At 38.4% G+C, this 9,613-nt stretch overlaps 1 protein-coding gene across 1 annotated transcript; it reads left to right on the top strand.

Moving 5' to 3' along the window:
• Positions 1-56: 56 nt before the first annotated feature.
• TFAM (transcription factor A, mitochondrial) lies at positions 57-9,263 on the top strand. The gene is made up of 7 exons (XM_062579657.1): positions 57-139; positions 239-366; positions 2,505-2,575; positions 4,507-4,656; positions 6,076-6,171; positions 7,396-7,452; positions 8,481-9,263. The coding sequence occupies exons 1-7, from the start codon at positions 72-74 to the stop codon at positions 8,697-8,699; spliced, it is 789 nt and encodes a 262-aa protein (XP_062435641.1). The 5' UTR covers positions 57-71; the 3' UTR covers positions 8,700-9,263.
• Positions 9,264-9,613: the final 350 nt, after the last annotated feature.

Here is a 9,613-nt window from a genome sequence, read left to right as displayed (position 1 = left end):
CTATCCCAGGATGCCGCGCGGGGGTGGCGGTGGCTGCGCGTGCGCGGCCGGCGGGAGGGTGGGAGGGCGGCATGGCGGCGGCGCTGGCGCTGCTGGGCCGCGCTGCGGCCCTCGTCCCCGGCGCGCGGCGGCTCCTCAGGTGCTGGGCGGCGCGGCGCGGCGGGCGGGGGTTCCCGCGGGCGGGGGGCGGCGCGGCCTGGCGGGAGTAACGGGCCGTGGTGTTGTCCTGCCGTTGTAGCGTCACGCTGTCGGTGGAGAAGGGCTTTTGCAGGCGGATCAGTTCCCACGAGCGCCCGAAGCGACCGTTAACGGCCTATTTCCGTTTCCTGAAGGAGAAGCACTCGGTTTTCCGGCAAAAAAATCCAGGTACGGGGGCTTAATGGAGTTGGGTACCTCGGTATTGAGTCGTGATCGGTTTTGTTTTGTTTTTAGAAATACGACGTCTTAACGTGCCGAGTGCACCTTAGGTTTTGTTGTAAAGGTAGTCCTACTTTAGGTACATGGCTTTTTTTTTTGTTTTCGTTTCTGTGCTGTGTAATTAAAACAAAATAGTGTAAGATAACACATAAATTGTATCTACTACCGTATGTAAAATGTGTGAAATGCATATGTATATACATTCTATATGTGTGTGCATGTGTGTATATTAATATATATACACGCGCACTTTTTACATAAATACATTTTTTGTAAGCTAGGCGTCATAGGAGTAACTAAGAAACATTGCTATCATGTTAGGAGAGTAAAGACATTTTACATCAGTCGCATAAAGTAAGCTCAGGGTTGCTGTACCTACTGCCTGTGCTTGTAGTAGTGTAGTCTTTTATTCTTAATAACTTAACTAAAGCAGAGCGAAGACTTGCATGTAACTGTTTGAAAGTTTGAAGGAAAAACCCACTTGAGTCAGTTATGTTACTCATGATTAGTGTTTTTCAGTTAATTATCAATCTATGCATGTTTGAAGTATTTTTTTGATGTAATGAACTGTATGTGATTTTTGTATTGATACTTTAACTACATGTATTGGGCCATTATCAACATATAGGAGAGAAAAGGTAACTAACTGTATTTAGAAGCAAATGGCTTTATCCGAATATGTTTAATTGCCTATAAATACAATTTATGATAGTAAATGTGGTCGCTCTCCACTGTAGTCAGAGAGCAGCAAAAGAGACTGCTGGGCTGATACGGGAAATACTGTGAGAATAAGGAAATGTGTAACTCTAATTTATATTTCAAGAGCTATTGTCACAAGTCATGAGGTTAATTTATGCTGGCAAAAATACTTTTTTTGGGGTATCTTTTGATACTTTTTTTTTTGCTCAGTAGTTCAAGAGTTCAGTAGTCTGAAGTATTAAGACGCTGAGCTTGAAGATCTTGTTGTAGTTGTGTGCCTGAACATCACTGTTTTGCTGCCCCTTTCCAGAACTGCAGATAAATGTACTTTATTTTATAAAATAAAGCTGGTATTGTTTTGGAGGGCTTTTTAGTTCTGGTAGAAATAATCTTCAATAATCTGTTGGAGTCTTTGCTTTTGTTTTGTTTTTTGTTTTTTGTTTTTCCTGTTACGATTGGCAAAACAACATTTTAAAAAGTTTTAAGAACGATATACCTAGACTAAGAACTCCCCACGTCAGTCTGCTATTGAGGGGTATTTTTTGTTTGTTTGTTTTATTTCTTTTCCAGAATTCTGGAAATCAGATTACTTGCAAGAACTTACAACTGCTTTTCTGAAGTTGAGGTGGCTGAACCTTACAGTGAGAGACTAAGATTTATCCCTTCTTTTAGGATGAAGCATAAGAAGAATCTGGAAAGGATTTTTTTCAAGAAAAAATGTATATTCTTCCCCCCTCCCCCCCCCCCAGTTTCAGGCATTTTTTGACACTGAAGTAGTCTAAGACTGGAAAGCGCATCAAATGAAAATAGTGAAAGAGTCAGCATCAAAGCCAGTCAGTTGAGAAATGAAGCAAATTCAAATCACTGTCTGTGATTTTGTTTGTGGGAGAAGGAGGTGACTGTTTTTTTAGCCTTGTTAAATAGTATCGTAGATAAGAGACCTTATTTTAATAAAGATCAAGTATGCCTACCAAAAACTGAGAGCTAGAAATTTCTTTTTGTGGTATGTACAAACTAAATGAGTAAAAACATTAAGAAAACAAACAAACAAAAAAACCCACCTCCTCACCCAAGGTCAGAGCATCTTGCATCCTAGAAAAGGATCCAACTTACAAGAGAAACTTTGTAGATTGGTGATAGGTATCTGTTTCAGAAATTGTGTTTCATTTTATAACTGCCTGTTTTGTTAGCGGTTGAACTAAGAGCAGCGACTTCTTTCTACCCCAAAATCACAGTTCCTATTAACTATCACAGTAAGTAAATAGGTTTATAGGAGGAAGAAAACATATTTCTACAGGAAGAATATGTTAGTGACAGTCTTTCCTGGGGAAAATTGAAGAAATACATTATTGAATATTTCTTATTTGCTTTATGTTTTTAATATACAGAAATGAGTAATATGGAGCTGGTTAAAAAAATGGCAGATGCTTGGAGGGAGTTGCCAGCATCAGATAAACAAGTAAGTTACTTCCACACGCACACTCTCTGCCCCCCCCCCCCCCCCGTGCGCTTTGATCTCTGTACCATCTTAGTGGTCCTTTTACTTGGTTTGATGTCCTCCATTTAAAAGAAAAGTGCTTGCATACGAAAGTAAAGGCAGAAAAATAATTCTGGAGAGAATTGGGGGCTTTGAAGTAGTTGGAGGTGAGAGGCAAGTTTTGATAATTCTACATATGATAATGTTTTTAATGTAGTTCCAGAAAGAAACAGATGATACAAACCTTGCCATACCTGGCTGTATGGCTGAAAACTCATACCTAGTTTCTTTATGAATGGTTATTATACAGGCATGCATTAATGTATAATAACGGAAGTATTGTTAATCTCTTCTGCTTTCCTATGCTTAAGTTAGGTGAGGTGTGATTTAATTTTTGGTGATAGGATCGTTTCTTTTTAATGGTTTGATAGTGACTGCAGACTCAGTGTACTTTTAAGTTTCATCTAGTTGACTAATTTTTTATTATAGGTAATGAAATTTCTGTATTTTTTCTTTTTAAGGGTGGCAGTTTTAAGAGATAACATGTAATGTCTACAAATGCAATTGGTAATCGTTGCTGAATAGAAATGCCATCTGTAGCAAAATAATGTCTGTTCTTCCTTGACAGCAGTTAGCAAAAGCAGTTTGTCTTGGAGTTGAAAGCTCTCAAGATCATCTAATCTCTTCTAACTGTTTTCTAGTAGAACTACCTTTTTCCCAGTGTTTTTCTAGGCCTCTGCCTTCAGCACTCTTGCGGCTTGCTTTCTCAGTGTGCAATGTCTGCTTTCATTTTGGTGAGCTGCTAGTTTACAGTTTTACACTTTTTCATGTGTCGTTGCTCTGTCTTGCTCTGTGGCCTGTATTTATTTTTGCTGCTGGAGATTCTTGGCTCGTAAGGGCCTTAATACTTGTCACATTATTCTTATGCCAAATGTGCTTGTATTTAGATGCTACCAAACCACAAAGTGTTTGGGAGAATCTGGCCTGGGTTTTATTGTGTTTTTGAATTAGTCTAGCATCTTCCAATCTGTTCATAATTGATCTTTCCGTTCCCATGCTTTTCAGCTTTCAAACAGTGCATATTTCTTAAAAATTCTGTGGACCTTGCTTATGGCGTTTAAAATGTGAAAAGTTAAGGCATAAGCTTCCTGCCTGCTCCTGCAGTTGCTGGAGGGGTACCAGACAGTGCAGACTGCTGAAATTCTCAATTAAAACTTAGGCTTTTATCAAAGTAGTCTTGTATTCATTTGGTATATTGCATTATTACTGAGATTGAAAGAAGAAAAAAAGAAGTAATACGTTAATTCAAAGTTCGTTAGTGTGCTGACACCTTCACAGGGGTCAGAATCACTTCACATCAAGCCAGAGCTTATGCTATGAGTGATGACCAAGTAGAAACAATTTGAGAAGGTGGTGGCAGTTTTCTGCACTGGCATTTCCATTTTACAATAGGATGTGACTGTCCCTTACTCGTAGTCAGGGCAGCACCACATGCCAGTATGTCATTCGTATGTATCTGTGACAGAGGATCCAGAAGGTGCTTAAATTATCCTTTCACAAGTAAAGCCTTTTTCTTTCCTTTTCTTTTTTTTCCCCATTTTTGTCAAGCCCGTGGTTTGTTTTTAGGATTGTTCTTAGTGAACTGCTCCTAGGGAAAGACAGAAAGCAGTATACAGTCGCTAGAGAGATCTACAAAAATTTTCTTACTTCATGTTCCTGTGTGTTTTCTAATACAGAAAGCGTGTTTAGGGATTTGTTTCACTGGTTGTAAATAGTGGTTGATTAGGTCAACCAGATCTGTGTCTTTTTGCATACAGCATTGTTTCAGACAAGATTTGGCTCTTCAGTACTTTTAAAGTCACCATATTCAACTGAATGATAATATCAGGTTAAGGTTGGCGATTGTGTTGTAGGTTTATGAGGAAGCTAGAAAGACAGACTGGCAAAGATATCAAGAGCAGTTGACCGCATATAAAGCTCAGCTAACTCCGACCGAGGCTGCAGCTTTGAAAGAGGAAAGGAGAAGACAACTGGCAAAAAGACAATCGTTCAGGAAAAAAAGAGTAAGTATTTTAAATTTTGAGTTTATTTTTTCCTAAAGAAACTGAAGTCTGTTTGCCTGCTATTTATAAGTGAAGATGATAACAGAGTTGGGCAAGTTTAGAAATGTTAAAACAAAGCTCATCATAAAAAAGAAGAAACATGGATTTAAATCATAGGTGGTGTTCCTGGTTATTTTAGTGGGTTTCCTGTGCTTGAAGACCAGAACTAGCGCGTATCTTTGTGTTCATTAGTAGCTTCTCTGTGCCTTTTTCTTTTTTTTTTTCTCTTTTTCTTTTCACCCATTCCTGTTCCTAAAGCTGTGTGAGGTTTGAGCCATCAACACTGGTCTGAAGATACCAGAAATAGCTTTTCAGAAGACATTGTATCTGTCCTTTTGCTGGCCCTTACAGGGTAATAGCCATTTAGAATAGCCTTTTTTCCTGCCTTTCTCTGGGTTCTGTGACTTCTGAATCTGCAGAGTTGCTGACATGTTGCATTAGTCTTGTATAGTCAGTGTCTTTTTTAGACTTAATGATACAGATCAAGTTCTCTGTTCCCGTTTAGCTGGTGTAAATATATAAATCCTTGGAGACAGAGCTATCTGTAAGGATAAAATACTATGCTTTGTCCAGTGGCAAAATCAACTGAAGAGGTTGCGGCCTGTTCGTTTGTGTGAGTTGAGCTCCTTGTGTGATGATGTCCTAATTGATAACAGTGAAATAAATTGGCTTTTAAAATACTTGAAAGAAGCTTTTTTATCACTTCAATCTTTATTATTATTATTTATTATAAGAGTATGGTGCCACCAGGAATTTAAGCAGCATACCTGAGGAGGTGTTACCTTGCAGTACCAAGTCCATAGAGGTCAAGTCTTACAGCTGGGGAAACCAGCAAGTGTAGTTGCATCCATAATTGGTTGTACTTTTCCCTCCTTCACCTACATCCCTGTAGTCAAGCATTCTGATAGCAGAAAACTAGTTTTATTTTCTTGGAAATCTGCTGACTCTGTTCTACCTTCTCACCACCCATGAAATTTATTTTCTCTTCTCTCTGCAAGCATATGATATTCTACACCAATTAGTACAGCCGCATGAAGATAATAAATGCCCTGTTGTCATGACTTTCTTCCTGAATGAGAATAAATATAGCTTTTAGTTTCTGAAAGGCTTGGCTGAAGTTGTCCAAAAATTATTATTTTTTTGTTTTATTATGTGTGAAAATTCAAGTTGTTATCTTTTCTTAGTTAAGGTTAGCACTAGTCTTGACAAGTGGTGAGAATAATCAGATCATCTTGATAAACAGTCCAGTTTACAAAACAAAATATAAGAAATTGAATTTGAAGCTGTGTTTTTATATAAAACATGAAGACATGTGATGTACTCAGTCTTGGAAAAATGCATGTTGGGTAAATTGAACAGCTTTTGTTGTTGTTTTTAAAGGAATTGACTGTGCTTGGAAAACCTAAAAGACCTCGTAGCGGCTTTAACATTTTTGTGTCAGAAAACTTTCAAGACAGTGAGGGAATTTCACCTGCGGTAAGCCAAGAAAGATTGTTCTTAACGAAACAAAACAAAGAAAAAACCCAAAACAGTGGTGATATCTGTTATGCTGTGAAATTTATTGCAATCAGGAAATCTTTTCTTAGATTCTGTGATTTTCAAAGCAACTTTCCAGCAGTCCAATGTCTTTGGATTTTGCTTTGCTATTTTTGACTATAGTGATCTTTTAGCTATACTGTTGAGAGTATATTCTGTACAAGCTGGTGTGTGGATATGCAGACTTAAAGATCTACTGTACTTCTTGCTGTTCAGTGCTACAGGCTTCACCTGTCCTTTTCTATAAGGAGGGAATTCTGCTCTTTGTTTTAGTCTAGAAATGCATTAGTTTTTCAGACTGTCATGGTGGTTGCTACCATATCTATAGTAGTTATTATTATTCCTCTTACAGCAAAATCAATTATTATGGAACATGCAGGAGTTCTGCACTCAGAAGTTCTGCACTAAACTGCTCTTCAGGGTGATTTAAGTTACATTGCTAGATTACTGCACTTAAAGCATCAGTGACCTCTGCTCTATCCATAATAAACTCCTTACCTTATGCAGGTAGACAGCTGGGAGGTGGTGATAGTGTAGTTTTGTGAAAAATACCATGTGTCTTGTTTGCAGAAACACCTTGTGGTGTTAGTTGGTAAGACCGGTTCAATTAGAATGTCAACATGTTTAGCAGCAAACAAAAGGCTGGGAAATCATTATTTTTCTCAGTTATCTATTTACAAGGCATCTCTAGTTAGCTGCCTCCCAGTTTGACACATACATGGCTTAATACTCCTGAAGTGATGCAAAGCTTCTTGTGAACACGGTTAATAGTTCTGTGGGCTTGGCTTAAGTTAGGTCTTGGTTTAAATTAAGCCAGTGTTTAGGTCCTAAGAGGGCCTAACAGGATGCAATCATGTTCCTATATGAGTTCAGCTGTTCTGCCTGCCTGCTTTTGCTGCAGGTGAGGTAATCTTAACTTACTTTGTTTATGTTGTCTGTAAATGTGGGTCACATGAGGCACAGCAGTGTATTAAGCCACATTGTTTATTGCTGACCTAGGTTAAGAGATGGGGAGTTAAGTCTTTGCAATTCTGCATCGGTGATTTTTTTTTTTTTTTATTGTTTTATAACTAGCTAATACTGGTGAGACATTCATCTGTAACCCTCTGTGGTCTCTTCAATATTACTGTAGTATTAATGTTATGAATATTTGCTACTCTGTAGGCAAAGCTGAAGTATTTATTTGAAGAATGGCAAAAGCTATCCGGTTCTCAAAAGCAGGTATGTCTGTGGCTTTTGATGTGGCTTTAATTTAATCAGGAAATGACAAAATTATTGAATTCTTACAAAATCCTGTGTTGAACTAGAGTTGCTCAGATACGATATTGAGGAAAATACTCCAACATTGTGTTTGCCTATCTTGAAAAAGATTGTTGCTGCTGTTATTGCAATAGTGACTGTTTTTTTAACAGTGTTGATGAAATGTGAGTGAGTGCAATATGATCGAAGTTCTGCATGCCTGGAAATAGAAGTTAAATAGGATCTAGGAGTGAAGGTAGAATAACTTTCAGCAGTTTAACTTTTTTTTTTTTTTTTTTCCTCCTAATAAATTAAAAATAAGATACTTTGTTTTAATGTCAGGGTAGTAGCTTGCTAGTCATGGAAAGGCTGTTAGAGGCAGAAACTTACAACTGGCACAGTGATTCATTTACTTTGGGTGCCTCAGGGATATTTTTCTGCCCACTTTCTCAGAGTATGATGGTTCATATGGGTATGTGAAAATTAGAGGTGCACTGTATTGAAATAAGCCCCCAGTTTTTTCAAATATTCTCTATCTTTCTGTCCTTCCTCCTGAAAGTCCTTCTTCCAGACTGTTTTGAATGTGTACTTAAAACATGTGCTAGATTCGTGGTCTATGTTTTTTCTGTAGGGAGAGAATTGGAAATATGCTAAGCAGAAATACCTGTTATGGATTCTTACTCCTTACATATCTGAGCTTTCTGAAACTCGTGCTCACATGCAAAGCCTTAGCTGTTGCTAGTAAAATGAAATAACCTCATTCAGAAATGGACATCTGTTGGCATGTTAAGGTTTTGGGATTTAGCACAAATGTTAGGTTTTTTTTTTTTTTTTTTTTTTTTTTTTTTTTTTTTTTTTGAATTTGCTGGACATGAAGGTGAGCACCCTCAGATCTGTGCACTGCCCAGGTTGTGTACTACATTGCCTTTGAATAAAAGTGGGAACAAGTGATATGGCAGTTATCCAGAAATAGCCACTCTCACAGCTGTCAGTGTATGATTTTCTTCCAGCCATACTTGCAACTTGCTGAAGATGATAAGGTTCGGTATGAAAATGAAATGAAATCTTGGGAATCAAAAATGGTTGAACTTGGACGTGAAGACCTAACACGTTCCAAAACACAAAGGCCAAAAAAGAAAACTGCAGAAACTATAAAGAAAACTGAAACTGACAAAGCTTCATCACATGAAACCACGGCAAAATTGAAGTTGAAAAAATCTGAAGAATGAAACTGTTAAGTATTTCGTATTTAACCTCCTTTGATTGTCATGTCTTTATCTTGCTGTGTTAATGCTACAGTCAGCATTAGCACTTCAGTTTGGAAAACAGGTACAGGACTTGTCAGATGAGTGGGAGATGTGGTCAGATAAGTGGGAGAGGTGATCAGGTAAAAGAGATTTTAATGTCTCTCCAAACTGACTGCAATAATCACTGCAGGTGGAACCTGAACGGTATAATCACATAATCAAGCTGTGAATAGTGACACTGACTGATATCAGCAAAGCCCTCCAATAGTGGTAGGTAATCACTAGCTTTTATAAGATGTTTTTTATGAAAGCAAGTACAATATACGATACTACCATCTACATTCTGTAAGTAAGAGCTGAAACCTGAATTAATGCTGCTGTGTTTTATTCCCTCCATGATATTGGTAGTGCAAACTAGCAAGGCACAGCAGATGTAAACTACTAACTTTTGTTTATATTTGTGCATCTGTCTTTTTTGTATGTATCAAGCATCTGTGTGTACCATTTGCTGCATTTAATTAAAGACCATATGAGTTTCGTATAAAATGATCTTTATCGGACTTTTATTCCGTGGTTTTGCTTGACCGTATGCAAACGTTGCTTTCCTGTTGTCGTTTGGGGAGACAGCCTGCAAGAAAAGAATGTGTGAACTGTTAGATTTTTTTGTGTGTGTGTGTGCAATAAAATGGGCATTTTAAAGAGCTACTTGGGTTTTTTTTTTGTTGTTGCTTTGGGTTTTTTCTTGTTGTTCCCCCCCCCCCACCCCCCGGGACACCTCTGTGTAAGTGGAGCCTCCGGGGCCCTTTGGAGAACCCGTAATTTTTCGAAGAAAAGCGCACGCCCGGCCGTCGCTCCCCTCGCCCGTCCCCGCTGCCGGCTGAGCGCCCTTCGGCCGT

The sequence above is a fragment of the Rhea pennata genome, chromosome 7 (genome assembly GCF_028389875.1).
Source record: "Rhea pennata isolate bPtePen1 chromosome 7, bPtePen1.pri, whole genome shotgun sequence".
Lineage (NCBI taxonomy): Eukaryota > Metazoa > Chordata > Aves > Rheiformes > Rheidae > Rhea > Rhea pennata.
This window is presented reverse-complemented; position numbering and strand designations above follow the sequence as displayed.

Excerpts from the sequence above, each read along its gene's own strand:
- TFAM (XM_062579657.1), top strand. The coding sequence starts at position 72 with ATGGCGGCGGCGCTGGCGCTGCTGGGCCGCGCTGCGGCCCTCGTCCCC. Across the intron at positions 140-238 it reads GGCGCGCGGCGGCTCCTCAG|CGTCACGCTGTCGGTGGAGA; the intron begins GTGCTGGGCGGC and ends CTGCCGTTGTAG. Across the intron at positions 6,172-7,395 it reads GTGAGGGAATTTCACCTGCG|GCAAAGCTGAAGTATTTATT; the intron begins GTAAGCCAAGAA and ends GCTACTCTGTAG.